Source organism: Parus major, chromosome 14 (genome assembly GCF_001522545.3).
Source record: "Parus major isolate Abel chromosome 14, Parus_major1.1, whole genome shotgun sequence".
Classification (NCBI taxonomy): domain Eukaryota; kingdom Metazoa; phylum Chordata; class Aves; order Passeriformes; family Paridae; genus Parus; species Parus major.
Window position 1 is genome coordinate 8,826,254 of NC_031783.1, and position 17,257 is coordinate 8,843,510.

Here is a 17,257-nt window from a genome sequence, read left to right on the forward strand (position 1 = left end):
AGCTACCCTGCGTCCCGAGGGACAGCCGCCAGCGGGATTCTGCGCTCCGAGGCATAGCTCCTAGGGCTATTCCGGAGGGTCATTCCCGAGGGACCGGCGCCACCGGGACCCCGCGCGCGGCAGGGTGTCACGGTCCCCAGTGCCCGGGAGCGGGGACGCCCCGCGCCGGCGCACAGCCCGCGGTGCCCGCACGGTGGCGCTGTTGCCGCCGCCGGAGCAGTCGAGTTCGGGGTGCGCTCGCTGGAAGGTCAGCGCGGCGCGGGGCGCGCCGGGAAGGCGGGGTCTCCCTCCGGAACAGCCATCTTGTCCTGGCTAGAGCCGAGCCGAGGGGCACGGGACGATGAAGGGGTTCCCGGTTGCCGCGCGCTCCCTCTCGGTGAGCGGGATCCGGGCGCGTCTTGCGCGGTGCGGGAAAGGCGCAACTGGGGGTGACAGCCGCTGTCTGAGCCCGGGGGCTGCGGGCGGGCTGACCCCGGCCAGCCCGGGGCGGCGAGCCGGGCAGGGGGCGGCGGGCGGTGGTCGTGGCAGCGGCGCTGCTGGGCTGCCCGCGGGGTCGGGATGGGTGCCGGGGCCAGGTCGGGCCGGGCCGGCGGGCGGCGCAGCGGGACGGCGGCTGAAGGTCAGGCAGGCCGCGGGCCGGGCCCGGAGCTCCCCGCGGTGCCCCAGGCTTTGCCAGAGCCGCCCCGGCAGCGGCCCAGGGGGCACGGAGAGAAGGGAGGCGAGGGGATCCCGCCGCGCTGGAGAAGCGTCAGCTGCTTGAGACAAGGTGGTGCCCTTGGCATTGGCGCTTGGCGTGTCCTGGAAGCGGGGAGGGGGCAGAGGGCTTGTCCTGCCCAAAGGCTGTCGTGGGGCTGGCTGGCAGCCGGGTAGAACCTGTGTTGGATGAGCGCTGGAAATGCGCTCCAGTGGGATGGAGAATGACCTCTGAGTGACAGCGTGTTTGTGACTCAGTTTTAGATATGAAGTAGTAGTTCATAAATGACTAGAGTTAGAGTTTAAAACTAGGTGTCTTACCAAACCCTTGGTGAGGGAGTAAAGGAGTTTTTCGTGTATTCATACAATGGATAGTCTCTGGTAAAGCAATGGGAATTACATCCCTGGCCATCCATACAGCCGAAGCGCAGTGGTGTTTCTGTCACTCACTTTTCAACTTGAGATGTATAGGAATTATCTTTTAATGTGAAAGCAAGAGTAATATGTAAATTAATTAGTATAAGCAACTTCTAAAGTGGGTAGAAGGCAATAGCATTTCAGATTTGAAATCCATAGTCTTGTCATTTCTGTTGCTAGCTTCTTAAGGCAGGGCTCTTGTGATATTCACCTCTTTTATGTGAAGGACTGCTTCTGGTTATTAAAATCCTAGAATTATAGAATGGTTTGAGTTGGAAGGGACATTACAGATCATGTCATTCCAGCCCCCTTCCATGGGTAGGGACCTCTTACATTAGATCAGGTTGTTCTAGGCCCTATCCAGCCTGGCCTTGAAGACTTAGGAAATGGGGCATCCAGAAATTCTCTTGACAACATGTTCTAGTGCTACAGCACCTCACAGGGAATAATTTCTCCCTAAAATTTAATGTAACTCTCTAACAGTTTAAAATTATTTCCCCTTGTCCTGTCACAATCTGCCTGTGTCCCTGTCTCTTCTAAAAGAGCCCCTTTAAGGTACTGCAAGACTGGAGTGAGGTCTTCCTGGAGCCTTCTCCAGGCTGGACTCCCCAGCTCTCTCAGCCTGTCTGTGTAGCAGAGGTGTTCCAGTCCTTTGATCGTTTCCATGGCCGCCTCTGGACCTATTTTAACAGGCCCAAACTGCAGTCTGGGGACTTGCCTTCATGTCCTCTTTGCTTGCAGCAGTCAGTGCAGACAGGTTGGAACTCTGAGGTGACTCTTCAGGAGCTGAACTGCCTACATATAAAGAATTTAAAGTTACCTCCAAGCTGTTGTGCTGCTTATGTGGATTGTTATGTCTCTTGGTTCTTTTGGGTAATTGCTCTGCATTTGCTCTCAGGTGTCCTAGAGACTGTATGGGATTGAGAGGGATACTCACTGCACAGCTGCATAGAGAGGAGGGAAGGAAAAACTCTTACAGTGCAATTTCTTGAAATTCCAGAGTCCTTGTGAAGTCATAGCAAAGGTTCTGACTGATGTAAAAAATAATCAGAGGAGTTACAAGGGAATCACTGTTTTTACTCCAGTGTTTGAAATCTTTCACTGTATTTTTACTTTAAATCAGATTCTTTTTCAGTATGTAAAGAAACCTGATGAGCTAATAAAGGAAATCCGTTCTCTTATTCTTTCTTCTCTAGAAGAGATTTTACTCACTTAAAACAGCTCCTAAAGTTTCATCCTCACCAACTGCAGAGAAGGTGAAATTATCTCCACAGTCTCAGGATCTTGAGGTCAGTATAAAAATACAGGTTGGTTTTTTCCCCTCTTTTTAATTTATTTTTTAAAATTCGGTCAAAGCAGAGCTGTGATCGTACTTCCACTGAATGAAAACAAAGTGGTTTTTTTCCTTTTTAATACAGATCACAAAATTACCAAATGGCTTAGTTATTGCATCTCTGGAAAACTTTTCTCCAGCTTCAAGAATTGGTGTATTTATTAAAACAGGCAGCAGATATGAAACCACCAGTAACCTGGGAACTGCTCACCTGCTTCGTCTTGCATCTAATTTGGTAGGTGTTTATTTCCTTTGCTATTATGTTGACAGTAGGTGAAATTGTTAAAGGTTTATTATTGCAAAAGTAAATGGTATAGTAAAATTTAATGTAAGAAATCTTGCAACATGGAGAACCATGTGCCATGGTACTGGGTTATGTGGCTCAGTGCAGGAGAAATGATACTGCTTCCTGGCCAGATGGGAAGTAATGCTCATTTATAATTATTCTTTCCTCTGATGCCTTAAACTAGATAGATATTTAGTAGATCTATATTCAAATATATACATAACTCATTTTATTTAAGCTGCGGTAAAAATTAGTTCAGGTGGCTGATACAAACTCAATTTATTCCATGTGTGGAATATTTCTAAGTAGTTTCTCTTACTGCTGTCATCAACTCAGTATCTGTTTTTTAAATAGTTAGAATTGTAAGTTGCCCTTTTTTATTTGTTTTAATAGACTACTAAAGGAGCTTCCTCCTTCCGGATCACTCGTGGCATTGAAGCTGTTGGTGGCAGCCTGAGGTTTGTACCACATAGAAAGATAATCTGTGTTGGTGAGATGCAAATGAGCTCTAGGACTAAAGGAAACATAAGACAGTAAGCACAACATAGTGTTTAAGTGGATAAACTCAGCTTGGCAGTGGTACTTGAATCGTGAATGTTGTCAAGGAAGAGCTTGTGCTTTTTGTTCTGTTAAGCGTCAAGTGTGTACTCATGATTTGTATATTAAAAACACCTTTCAGTAAACAAAATATAAATACTGTGCACATGGAAGAAATATAATTTGTCTAGAAGCTTAATTTTCTTTCTGCTTTTGCAGACTTTGAGAATAAACTTCCTGAAATCAGTAGATTTTTTTATTTCCTTCATCTTTTGTGAACAGATTGCAACCTTGGCAGCAGTACAGACCGTAGTTAGCTTTTGTGATTTGAGGGTTTCAAGCCTAGAAAACAAGACTAAAAGGAACAAAAGAGGGATCTCAATGTACCTGCTTCTTTCAGTGTATCTTGAAATCATGCAGTAAGATGTTTTCATCTAGAATTTGGTTAAAAATAGTGTTTCATGATTCTACCCTTTTCAGATCCTGTCAGTAACAAATATGTTGAAGGAAAAGGACAGGACCAACTGTTTTCTGCCCAAAGAAGTAATTTCTAAATTGCTTTAATACATACACACATTTTTTTTCATGTTTTGCTATTCAACCTTATTCACTGTTCAGCCTTGAATTGTTGTGGTATCTTAAATTCTGATGGTCACAGGGCACTTGTTATTACTTGAATACTGAAGATGTGACTTTTAATTATGCCTGTTTCTGCTCTGTATATGTTTAAACAGTCATCCCAGACAGATTTAAGGTTAAGGAGTTATTCCAGTCTGTGTCTTGTTGATTAATTTGATCAACGGGAAATATGTGTGAAAATTTACTTCTGTGTTTTTTGCTGAAATGGATTTTGGTTTTTTTCTCATATAGCGTGCACGCAACAAGAGAGAAAATGGCTTACTCTGTTGAATGTCTGCGAGACTATGTGTAGGTATCTGGGTGGGCTATAAAGGGAATTACTACCTTCTTTAAAATTGCTTGGTAATGAAGACCTGTCATTTTACAGGGTGGGAGGAATATCTATTCTCATGCTTTTGTAATAAACCAGTAAATTACTATATTAATATTCAACTTCTATGTCATGTTACTGAGCATACAAATGTTGCAGAATTGAATTATCCTACTTTGTACGGCAGTGCTAATAATTGCTCTGACTTGAGTGATGCATTTTGTTGTTAATGTGTTGCTTACAAATGAATTTTAATTGCTTTCAACTGCAGAAGTACATGTTGCTTGTGTTTAATGTCTTTGTAACTTTTTTTATGTAGTGATACAGTAATGGAATATCTCCTGAATGTTACCACAGCACCAGAATTCAGACCATGGGAGGTAGCTGATCTTCAGCCACAATTAAAAGTTGATAAAGCAATTGCACTTCAGAGTCCTCAAGTTGGTAAGTGTATTTTCTGTTCCATTGTATTGCCTCTGCAGGAGTTCCTTCAAAATAAAAAAAAAAAGTGGAAAAAATAGTTTCCCTTTTGTTCTGTCAGATGAACATTGAATTTTTCAGCTTAGTGATGGGTATGGTCTTTCTGGTGTTATGAAACTTTTCTTAATACACAGGTTTTTCCAGCCTTACATTTAGTAAGTAACATGCTGAAGATATCTTACACCATTCTCCTTCACAGCTTTCATTCTACATTTTTAATTCTTTTTGAGTGCAGCCAAAGAATGTGCAATTCGTGACTGTTGTTGACAGTGTATTTGCAGAAGCTTGTGTTCTGAAAGCCATATTTAGGTATTACTCATTGGTGTGAAAACAGTATCCTACAAAAGAATTCTTGAATTTGTATTGTTATTTTGGTATAAAAACAATATGTATTTTCATCGTACTGAAAATGGGTTCCAGCTTTAGGGTTGCAAATTTAGATTTCTGTGTTTAAGGGAAAACAAAGAGGAAACAACACAAAGCCTCAGTCAAATCGAGCTTATTCCAGTATATCTTGTGTTATTAACTCTTGTCATCCAAGACCATGCAGGTAGTTCTACTCAATAAACATAATTTGTACCACTCTGAAGTATGTTTACCTTTGTAACCCATTGAAGGTGACACTGTAATGTTGGAAAAATCTCTGGTTTATACTGAAGTGCTACTATTTTTTAAAATTATTCATTTTCTTTTTTTTTAACTTGTATCAACTGCAGGTTTGTTTTCACAGTAATGTAATATTTTCAGTTACATTACAGTTATGTTCAGAAACAGAACTATGAAGAAAGGAATCTTTCTCTTGAGGAAAAAGTGTGAGCAAATACAAGGAGAATATAAAACAGGAATTACTAGAATGCTGTTGGAATGCAAAAAAAAAAAAACTAATGAGAAGGGAATTGAAGACAATGGCATCCTCCATCTGAGCAGGGAGATAGAGGAGACACCTCACAAAGCTACAAATAGTATTCTAGAGAGGCTGCTCTTTCTCAGGAACAAGGGATTCCTGCAGTGAAGATAATAATTACAAGGATGCTGCTACCCTTCTTCTAAACATTGATTGCATTTATAGCTTGCTGTTGAAGCCAAAAAGTGTTGAGCATATGTAAGTTATTTGTATAATAAGTTTGTTTTAGTTACTTTTTAATGTTCAAGAAGAACAGAAGGCCTCAGGCCAGGTTGTTCCAGCCCAAGGATTTAGAAACTTCCCTATTAATTGGATTATTCCAGGCCTGCTTTTGCAAATATTGTGGTCCTTAAAGTGGTCCACAGCTCTCCTTCATTACATGTGGCTCTTATGTTAACTATCTGAAACTTTATTCCTCCCAGGAGTGCTGGAAAACTTGCATGCTGCAGCTTATAAAAATGCTCTGGCAAATCCCTTGTATTGTCCAGACTACAGAATTGGAAAAATTACTTCGGAACAGGTAGGGTTCTTTCTATTGTGTTATATATCTGTTTCAGTTTTTTGTCAGGAATAGGTGGTGACACTTGTGAGACCAAATTAATTTAATATACATATAGTTAGTATTTACTACCTTACTGGTATGATTTTGACATAAATTATTTCCATGCAACTTTTAATACTGGGTACAGAACTCACATTCACATTTAAAAAGATGGTTGTCAGTGGTTTTCTGTTGACAGTAAGGGTGTCAGTGAAATGCAGCTGTTCTTCTATAAAAGTGTTTTGTAGTTGTCACTGGGGAATGCAATAAAATTACATTTTATAGACAGTTCCTTTTGGAAGATTTGGAATTCGCTTAAAGAAGTGTAAGAGCCTATGTCAGAAACATAGACGGTTTTTGTTCTTTACACAAATACCCTAAAATGTGAATTTACTGTTGCAGCTTCACCATTTTGTACAGAACAATTTCACAAGTTCAAGAATGGCTCTTGTTGGAATAGGTATGTATGTTCCTGAATGAACACTGCAGGTCATTTGGGAAAACTGCTGAAGAAATTAGAGTTCTCTGTAGAGAACCTGTTAACATAGGCTTCACTTTCATTTAACTGCTGTAGCTTTTCAATGTCATTGCACTACTTGGAGTAACTGTTGTATTGCAGGTATAAAGCACTCTACCTTAAAGCAAGTTGCAGAGCAATTCCTAAATATCCGAAGTGGAGCTGGTGCTCCTGGTGCAAAGGCTGTTTATAGAGGGGGTAAGGATGTTTCCTGTGTCTGTTCTGAGTGACTGATTTTCTGTTTATAAATGTAGCAGTATTCAAAGTTACAACTGGAAACGCTAGTTACATGAACTGCTGGACATTGGAAGTGACAGTTCAGATGCATATCCCATCTAAATAAGTAGAAGATTCCACCATGGAAGGCTGGGGGATAAAACTGCACCCAACTCTTCAACTAAGTTTTACCTGGGACATAATATTTTCTATAAAGTGAAAAACAAGCTGCCATATGGTTTCTCTTGGCGGTTTTGGTAAGATTCCTGTAAGAGTAGGTTAAGGGCTGTCAGGTGGAGGTAGGATTCCTATTTAGAGATGTGTTAAGTGTTGTAAGTCAAAGCAAGGCTTAGCTCTTTCAGTGTTTTTTACCATTTTTTCAGTGTTTTATACCATTACCAACAGCTGTTGTTTAGTTGGAGTATCAGATATCTCTGTAAAGACATGAAGAGGAAAAAGGAAATTTCCAGCATTTAATATTTGACTGGAATAACTTCAGTTTCTATAAGCCAGAATAAATCATATCATATCAGCATAAAATTGAGTTTTATCATCCCACACTGTGTATGGTTTAGGGTCAGGTTCAAGCAAGACTTAGTAAGGTACTGGGTTTTGTGCTAGCAAGAAAAATTTTGAATTTAAAGGACTTCTTAAAATTACCTTCAGCCTCATGCTGCTTTCCTGAGTGGATATGCAGTAACTTCAGGCCCTGGCTCTTCTCTTGTTAAAGCAAAATGTTTCTTTTCTATGCTTCTGAATGTCCAGTAGTTTCTAATTCAACATTGTATTACCTTTTATTCTGTTGCATTTCTAGGAGAAATCAGGAAACAGACTGGTGATAGCCTTGTCCATGCTGCTATTGTAGCAGAAGGAGCTGTTGTTGGGAGCCCAGAAGCAAATGCCTTCAGTGTCCTTCAGTATGTTTTAGGTGCTGGGCCCCTTGTCAAGAGGGGAAGCAGTGTTACCAGCAAATTGACCCAGGGTATTGCTAAAGCAACTGGCCAGCCATTTGATGTAAGTTCAAAGGATTACTGTATTCTGAATTTTAAGTAAAATGTATATTATGTTTGAGAGGTTACTGCCTTGAGCTAGAATCTTAATTGGTTTGTTCTTGCACATATTACAGTGTATCAGTGAAGGGGTTCCAGTCTGATATTTCCTCAGCACAGATGGAGTTTAGCTTCTTGAATTACAGTATTTTAGATCTTAATAGTAATTCTTTTTCAATGCTTGATGCTGATTTACTCTGATACTTAAAACAGTTGATGATGATGTTTGTTTTGCAGGCTTCTGCATTTAATGTGAATTACTCTGATTCTGGGCTCTTTGGGATTTATACCATATCCAAGGCTCCAAATGCTGGGGAGGTGAGTTGCTGATTAGAATTTAAGCATTAACAACATAACCTTTAAAGTAGTGTTTTGTTTGAGATAGTGACTGATTCATCTGAAAAAAAAAAGGAAATTTAATCTGATTTCCTGTATAAGAATGCTCATGTTCAGTTATGACTTAGCTCTGTAAGCTGGGAATGAGACTTGCTTTGTGGGAAGGACAGATACATAATATGAACTGAAGTTAGTAAAATGCTTTGAATTGCTGACTGTAATTGCTGATTTACATTTGTAAGCCTAAGTATATAATGAAGAACGTGCTGTCTCTCGAAGCTGGCAGAACTGAGCACTTCAATGAAAAACAGTGAGACCATACAAATTAATGCTGTGGTGCAGTTAAAATCCACACTGGTTTTTGGGCATTTTTGGGCATTCATTACAGTGTTTTTAGTTTTGTTATAAAAATGCTCAGAATCGTGTTCAGGCAGACAATCCTCACGTTGTCAGCTGTTCTTCTCTTGAAGTTTCCAGGATATCAGATAATAGAAATAATATGTTGAAATCTGATGTGGGAAGAAATCTTAAATGATTTAATTTTCCTCAGGTCATTAAAGCTGCTTTGAACCAGGTAAAGGCAGTGGCTCAGGGTGGTGTCACTGATGCTGATGTCACAATGGCAAAGTAAGTGTGTAAATAATTCTCATGTGCTCTAAAGAGAATTTTCTTCATGCAGCTACTTGTCAAACACGCAGACCATTCTGTACAGCAGAGCTTATCCTCTAATTATTTCCATGGGGAGCTACTCATGGTCCTGCATAAAAACTGAGCCCCTGTCAGTATTTTTTCAAAGCTGCACTGATTCTCCAGTAGTGTTATTTCCTAATAAAAACTTGCTAGAGAAGTGTTAATGTTTTCTGAAGACTGTTTCAATATAAGCAATTAGCAAGTGTCAGCAGATGCATTAATTTTAATCATACTTTGTAGTATTAAGATGTATTTGAATTAGAATCCTAAATTGCATTATTTAGGTAATTCCCTTTACAGTTACACTGAGCTATTCCCCAAACAATTATAATAAGCAATCTGTGCCATCTTCAAAGGAAAAGACTAATGAGGGTCTGCAACTGTAAAGCACTGAATTAGTGATGGTACCCCACGTGCTGGAAGTACAAGCCCCTAGGAATATTTGTGGGAGGGGGTGTCCAAGTAGTGTTAAACTTCATTGTGCTTTTAAAGCTGTGGTTGTGCAAAACAATATAGTACAGACTCAAGTAGCAAAATGAAAATATTATCTGTTGCATGTATAAAACACGAGACTTCATGTAAAGCATAGATATAGCACAAAATAGGATAGTCTAGACTTGATTGGTTCCACCTTAGTCCCCAAGTAGCTAAATGGTGGGTTCTGGACTTTTAAACTTGGGCATTATTTGTTTTGTGTGGTATTTTGTTGGGGTTTTTTTGTTTGTTTTTTAACAGAGCCACCTAATATTAGGGAGTTACACACAGTGCTGCTGTGGCTAGTTTTCTTTTTCTTTTTTTTCCTGGATTTTCCCTTGTGGAATGGCTTCATACATTTCTTACATTCCTCTTTTTCCTTTATTGACAAAGAGAAATAAACCCAGTCAGTTCTATTTGCAGAGTCTGGCAATTCAATTAGAAATACCAAGCTACTTAATAGTGAGCTGTTGGAATAAATAATTTTCTATCTTTTTGTCTTCAGAATAAAAGGACTGTCTTACAAAAATAAGGTTTTTATATGTAGCAGTGATTCTGCATTAAACACAAAGAACATAATCTCTTTTAACAAAACATGGAACTATTACAGGAGGAGCCTGACCATTTTCATTCACTGCTTCTTTGCCACTTAAGACAAATTGCTCTGCATGCATCTGTTCTTGAGAAAATGAGTTTTAAACTTGATAGTTTGTCTAACTGTATTTGTTACCTCAGACAGAAAGAAATCCTGAGCTAGAGATCTGACTTTGTGGGGAGACAGTAGGTGTTCAAGTACCTGTCATTTTCATGCTTGGACTATTTGTGGTGCCTCTTTCCTAACTACAGAATCCTTCCCTATTAAAAAAAGGGAAACCTTTCAAAATGGAATCTTGAGAAGTTTAAAAGGACTGAAACTTCACTGTATTTATGGGTGGTAGGAAAGGTAATATAGCAGGACTTACAAGCTTCCTCATTCCTGATGCTTTGTCTGATGGCAGAAATCAGCTGAAAGCCAACTATTTGATGTCAGTGGAGACTTCAAAAGGGTTGCTGAATGAAATTGGCTCTGAGTCCCTGGTTTCTGGCACACACACATCCCCATCTGCTGCTGCTCAAAAAATCGACTCTGTAGCCACTGCTGATGTTGTGAATGTAAGTATGTGTCAGCATCTACAGGTGTTCCTTAATCACTGTGTCAGGTTTTTTATGGAAAACTGATGCTCATTTCTATGTGTTTATAAACACACATATACTATCTTTAAAAACAGAGAAGGCAGCTCATTTACAAATCCCAGCTGGTTATCTTTCAATGTCTTCACTTACTTTACTAACAGAAGACTCTTTAATCCAATACACTGTAAAACTAATGTAGCTGGGAATTATGTAAGATTCTCATCTTCTTCACTTAAATTTACCAAAACTGCCAACTACACGGAAAACTTCATATCAGTTCCAGTGCAGGTGATTCTGTGTCAATGTTTTTAGAATTCCTGAGCCTAGAATAATGGGTGGGTTTAATAAAACAATTAAGCTTTCAGTGATAAATTGATGTAACTTTGTTGCTACTGCACATTACCTTGTTGCTTATATGTGAAGCAAATTTCTAAAAATCCATCATAAAGAGAAATTCTGAGATACAAAATTTGTTTTTTCACAATGCTTATTTGTATTGCTGCAACTAGCAATAGTTCTAGTAGTGAGATACACTTTATCTTCTGGTGTAATTATTATACTAGGAATAACCATTTTTAGAGTTCATGTTTTTTATAACCAACTGTCTATCTGCCATTTCTGTTTAGATTATAAAGTAATGAGCAGCTGCATTAGAAGCAATTAGATTTATATGGGAAAAGGAGGATTGTTTAGATGATGGTATATTATAGTAGTGCCAGGATTTGTTCTTTTTTTTGGGTAACTTGAAGCTGATGCTATGAGTAGCATCAACTCTGTTGTAGTGAGTATTTCCTCATAACCACTTTCCTGATTTCTTTTCAGGCTGCAAAGAAGTTCATCAGTGGAAAGAAATCAATGGCAGCTACTGGGGATTTGGGAAGTACTCCTTTTCTTGATGAGTTGTAAAAACAAATCTGGGATGGATTTGAGTCAAGATGGACCTGAGTTCTAAGTCACCCATGTTCTAAATGAGTTACTACTAATTTGTTATTTATGAATTCAGTTCTTTCAGAAAGTTAATCTGGAGTAATTGTGGGCTTGCACTCATCAAATAAAGTGCTGAGTTCATACATTTTGTGTAGAAGTTTTTTTCACTGAAAGCAGTATATAAAAGGCTGGTAAATCTGGCTCTGTACACTAGACATAAAAACCAGTGTGAAAATAAGATGAGTTTTGGTCAGTGTAAAAAAATTAAATGTGTAAAAAAATGATCACTGCAATGAAAACAAATGCTGTAATTACCACTGGTTATCCATGTATTCTTGTGTATTCAGGAAAAGTTCCTGATAGATTGTCTCTACCATTCTTATGTCAATTAAGTAAAGAAAGTTGCCTTCAAAAGAAGCTGAATATATTAGACTTTGTTAGAGCTTGCAGCTCCTACTTGTCTGGGACTAACAGAGATTTTGTTTTTCCATGACTTCTCCGCAAGTAGCACTGGAAGAAGTCTTTGAGGGGATTTGCCATATATAGCTAATAATTTGAAAGCTATAGGACATAAATTTTTTGAAGTCTAGGCATATATATTAAAAGAAAACAGATACATCATAAGAAACTTAGGGCTTGAAGAAGCCAAGTTTTGAGGTGTTCTGAAGTAAAGCAAAGTCTTACCGGATCCATGTGATACAGAAGGGCAGGAGGAACAGGAAGGGCTCTCAGCATGAAGGAGGTCAAATGCTACTGGCTTTATACATAGGATTGCACAGTGCACCAGCATCATTATGGAGTACAGCATCACACTGTGCCTGTGTCTGGCTTGTATCAGATATTCACCAGTTTGGATATTGCTGGTAACATGAGTGAATTCAACAGTGTAACTATGAAGATTTATACTGCAAAGCATCCAAGTCTGTATCATCATCACTTCTGGACCCAGTGTGATCTTCATCCTCATGTTTTCACTCATAGTGGAAATACACAGCATGCTATTACTTCAACATGCAGTAAATTCCCATAGCCATTTAGTTAGCTTATCATGGAATTTTCATTTTTTTCAAATGCTTATTCTAAAAATGAGTTCTTCAGTTCTGAAGCTCCTCTAGTATGAAACATTCTGTTGTCCATTGTCTTTGTATACTCTTTCCTTTGGTCTTTCTCTTTGCTCAGTTAATAGAAAAGAAAGCTCTTTTTCTGGTCCTTCAGCATAGTAAATGATTTATTTAAACACAAAAGTTTAATCTCTTGGAAAGCCCCTTGCTGTGTGAGGTTCCTTTCTGTGTTCTTGCCTAATTATCTCATTTTAATACTTCCTTCCCCTACCTCTGAGGTTTATTTCTGTTAAAACTCTGCCTTGGGACAACTTGGAACTGCCTTGTAACCCATCTAGATTCTACTGACTGTATGGGCAACCAACCCTTAGGACTGAAGCAATATATTCTTAAAAGCTGTATGTCATGGCTTTCACAAAAAGTGCTTTTTTTCCTATTTAAAGTCCTAATCTTCAATCACTATAAGGAGTTCAATTGACAAAGAAACGAATAAGCTTTTTACAGGATTGTAGCAAGAGCTCCATTTTGGTATCATCAGCTGCTTATAATAAATAATAGTCTTAATGTGTGGCCATTACAAAGGGACGTGGCCTCTGACTTAAGGGGTTTTATTGCCAGCCAGAATTTATGCTCACAGAGGAGGCAGGAAGGGGAACATCAAAATAACCAACACGTGCACACCTTATGAAACATTGTCAGGAGAGGCCAGGAGTGCCTGCAAGAGCTGAGGCTTCCCAGCAGAAAGCAGCCACTGAAGATTTTTATGGAGATAACTTGCACTTGTATTTTGAGGAGACACATATACTATGCAGCCCTGTTTCTTCTTGCTGGCGTGGAGATTAGCACATGCATGCCTCCTTGCCAGTTTGGTGAGTAACTAGGATTTTAAGACATTGGTACCTCCCACTAGTTCTGTTAATTTCTTCCTCCTCCTAAAGTCAACAGCGTGGCACCAGCTTCTTCATGCTACAAGCAGTAATAAAATTGTTCTTTTGAGTTCCAGTTTGAAACTTTACAGATGATACTCATCTTAATCAGCTGAGGAAAAAAAAAGTCCATAAAGATAAAATCTAATTCACTGCAAGAAAAGCTCCTAAGTAGTGCATTTGTGCATCTTAGTTTCCTCCAGCCCCATGCTCTGTGCATTGGTATTAATGCCAAAATAAGCATGCTGTTTGTGGTATAATTAAGAGATGAGACTTGTACAAAATACTAAATTTTACACAAAATTTTATAGCTTTGGTCCTAAACAAGTTCATCCTAAATGTGAATTGAACAAATTCAGCTGTTTGGTGAGGTTTCTTTTTGCATGGGGCATGTTCTGAGTTAGATCCGGTGCTCCATGAAGCATGCTCAACTTGTTTCTTCTGGTTCCAAAAACTAAGATCAGCTGCAAAGGGACAATGTTTGTAATAAGTCTTCAACCCACTTTAAACCTTTCTGTACTTGCTGCAGTAAATCAAACACATCACATGCTGTAAATAATTTGATTCCCTAAAGCCTTTATTAAAAATGCTTTTGTAGCTTGCCTTCTTCAAATTGTTGCAAATAGAACTACTTGTTTTCAATGGTGCATATTCCTAATATTCAATGGTTAGTATTCTAATTATAGATGGGGGTGGTGGAAACAAAAAAAAACATAAAACCCAAGCAAACCAACAACCAAATTGGTATCATATCTATACTTTTCTATATCAAAGAGATTTTTTTTGAGGGAATGTATGAATGCTGTCACATCCTAAGAAAATAATCATATGAAAGTATTTAGTTTAAATTTATGCTCCAGATTTTTCCACTGATTTTTATACACAGATCAAAAGTGCAAAGCCTTTTTCTAAGAAAAGGCTAAGAACTCCACTTGATGTTTTTTATTTCACCAGGCAAACAGGTATTTCTTCCTGGCTCTTGCAGTTCTGAAAAAAAAGGACTGCCCAAACTATAAAGGCACTGCTAGGAAAATTGTTCTAATTTAAAGATATGCATTTTCACTGTACAGCCAGTAAATTTCTAAATTACTTCATTACACTCCACTCTTCGCTTCATAGATTTTAATGTTAAGAGACAATTTCATGCTGGGAATTACCATAGCACAGTATCATCCCTGAACTGTAGTTCATGAGCTTAATGTAATTGGGCTGAGGACCCATGTGAAGTACTCACATTTACAGAGCTTTCAATTTCAAGTTTAATACAGGTGTCAGATGTTCCACAAGAAACCTTTAATAACTGGTAATAGTCTGCTAGTTCTGATACGGTTCATTTCAGGTTTAAAACATTTAGCAAATGAACACCTGTGTGGATTGTTAAAGCACAGAGATTGCTCTATTGCCACTTTGTAACTACTCCGTGTAATAAAGAGAAATAAAAAGCAAACAATAAGGCAAATTAATTTCAAGCCTTGTGAATATTTGTGTTACTTGTGTAATGAAATTACTTGAACAATAACGCACTAAATAAAGAATGATACTATTCAAGTCTATTTGCTACATAAAGGTAATAGTAAAGATATTTTTTGGAAAAAATCCGCTGGTGAACAGGAAACCTGTTTTTGCTGGAGAGCAATGTATAGACTTAAATTTTGATCTGATTATGGAATAGTCAGCATATCAGCTATTTTAAGATCACAGGTACTTCATCACAGTGGAATGCTGGCACTGAGCTTTATACTGTTTGTGCTAGTTTCTTTGCTCTGTAATTTTAAATTCAGTTTCTTTTGATCTGTGTAAGTGTAAATAAATCAGAGACAGGCTCAAAGCATAAATGCAGAACAAGGAATTTTCAATTCAATTAAATTTTAATATCGCTATTGGTTCCTTTTACCTGGTTTCAGCTTTCCATCATTATCTGGAGAGTTTTTTTTCAGCAGGGCTTGTTTTCTGGAGATATGGCCCATCCTGTACCATTGTGAGGGCTAATCCTTGTTCATCCATCCCAATCTCTGCCGTCCATCCTGCAATCTGTGTGTGTTGAGAATTTTCCAGTGCTGCCAACTGCCCTTTGAAAAGTGCAGGAGAACTTTACTAGCTGAAAGTGTGGTATCATTCTTCAAAAAACGTTTTAAGGAGACATTTGAGAAGGTGCTCTCCCCATTCTTAAGTATACAAACAGTTAAACCTCTCATCCTTAGTTACATGTTGAGATTGGCATTGTGTGCTGAGTTGCTGCCAAAAGACTCATAAACTTGCTTTCTGCAAATAAATACACTTAAAGTTGTTTTTACTTAGAAACTTATTTATTAAAAAGTCACACATTTTGCCAAGAGACGGAGAAACTGTTGTTACTTAAGTATTCATTACTAACAGCGATATATTCAGGGAAGGTAGGGAACAGGGCACAAAATAACAGAAGAGAGGAGTTTCCAGCTATTAAGGACTTCAAGAGAATACTGCATGCCTATAGCAAATGGGTTTTTCAAATCACTATTTCTTCCATGCACCAATTTTTTCTGGTTTAAAGGGAATAATTTCAGCTATTTTTCATCAAAAGCCTTACAATTTTCTCCACCCTTAAGAAAATTTGTCAAGTTCAGGCGATTTCAGTGGGAGGTAAGTACAGGGCTTGTCCTCCAAATAACAAATCCTATTGATTGCCGTTGAACACTTTAAGATTACTGATACCTCAATTTTGTTTGTACAGTCTGCCATCTACATAAAATACTTACATAAAAATAAACAGCACAGGCAATCGCCCACTTGGCTTCCCGGTATGTTCCATATAGACCAGTTGTGCTGCTCTGGAAAAAACAGGTGGGTGTTCACTGTTGGAAGGAAAAAAATGCAAACAATTAGATATTTTCCAAGTACCTGTAGATGTGGGGGTTGTTTGGTTCATTTACTTCAACATTCCCATACCAGAATGACGGTATCGAAGGCACAGAGCTATTGTGGCCAAAACTAGGCTGGTTTCCCACATTGGTGCATTGTTCGTTTTCTGGCTACAGATTCCCAACATTCTGTATAGCTGAATCCAGGGAAAATTATGCCATCAAAAATGGTTGTATTTGGGTGAGACTTCCAGTCACAATTAGATTTCCTTCCAAATACAGGGAACAGACACAACACTGTGTAGCGTTTCCAAGAGGCTCCACAGCCGCCAAACCTCAGTCCTTCCAAGACCCCTGTTCTCATCAGTGCTACAGAAGCAGCTCTGGAATTTCAGCTCCTTCCCAGCCTCGCAAAGGGATAAAGAGCAGAGCCTCGAGAAACAGAAGACAGTTTTTTGTGGTGAACACAGACTTGTGATTAGTCTCCAGCCCTTAGTACTGACCGAGAGGCTCATTCTCGGGTTCCAAAACACCTCTGGGGATCGCGATGCATGAGTGCCGCGAAGGACCAGGCGGCGGGGCAAGCATTGGGGCGCCCCTGGACAGAGTCGGGCAGAGGCGGCGGGGTCCCAGGGCGGCACCAGCCGCCCCTCATGACAGACCCGCCCTGGGGCACCGCCCGTCCCGCCCTGGCCTCGTGCCCCGCCCCCTCCCCAGGCCACACCCACCGGCAGCTCTCGGCCCCGCCCCGCGCTCCCCGCGCCTTCCGGCTGATCCCGCCCACCCGAGCAAACCCCGCCCACCTGGCGTAAGCCACGCCCTTGTCACCTCCCTGTCGGCCCCGCCCATCAGAAACAGGCCCCGCCCCTCCCAGCGCCGCCCGGAGAAAGCCGCCGGGGCCCCGGAGCTGC

At 39.7% G+C, this 17,257-nt stretch overlaps 1 protein-coding gene and 1 long non-coding RNA gene across 3 annotated transcripts; one reads left to right on the forward strand and one right to left on the reverse strand.

Annotated features, from left to right (window-relative positions):
* Positions 1-244: 244 nt before the first annotated feature.
* Positions 245-11,667, forward strand: LOC107211220 (cytochrome b-c1 complex subunit 2, mitochondrial). Its single transcript, XM_015642990.3, has 14 exons — positions 245-376; positions 2,307-2,399; positions 2,529-2,678; positions 3,123-3,187; positions 4,137-4,193; positions 4,535-4,659; positions 6,022-6,119; positions 6,543-6,600; positions 6,760-6,855; positions 7,688-7,887; positions 8,160-8,240; positions 8,809-8,885; positions 10,421-10,574; positions 11,418-11,667. The coding sequence occupies exons 1-14, from the start codon at positions 341-343 to the stop codon at positions 11,499-11,501; spliced, it is 1,374 nt and encodes a 457-aa protein (XP_015498476.1). The 5' UTR covers positions 245-340; the 3' UTR covers positions 11,502-11,667.
* Positions 11,668-13,157: 1,490 nt separating this feature from the next.
* LOC107211223 lies at positions 13,158-17,032 on the reverse strand. Of its 2 annotated transcripts, none has more exons than XR_001524116.3 (4): positions 16,850-17,032; positions 16,245-16,340; positions 15,404-15,578; positions 13,158-13,973 (listed from the first exon to the last, which is right to left on the reverse strand). It is a non-coding gene; the product is annotated as an uncharacterized LOC107211223 (long non-coding RNA). The 2 variants fall into 2 exon arrangements; XR_001524117.3 differs by having other exon boundaries at positions 16,435-17,032.
* Between the last annotated feature and the right edge of the window lie 225 nt (positions 17,033-17,257).

What these genes read in the sequence shown, in the direction of transcription:
- LOC107211220 (XM_015642990.3), top strand. Translation starts at nt 341, where the DNA reads ATGAAGGGGTTCCCGGTTGCCGCGCGCTCCCTCTCG. An exon ending in TTGCCGCGCGCTCCCTCTCG is followed by an intron (nt 377 to 2,306) that starts GTGAGCGGGATC and finishes TTTCTTCTCTAG; the next exon opens with AAGAGATTTTACTCACTTAA. An exon ending in GCTGTTGGTGGCAGCCTGAG is followed by an intron (nt 3,188 to 4,136) that starts GTTTGTACCACA and finishes TTTCTCATATAG; the next exon opens with CGTGCACGCAACAAGAGAGA.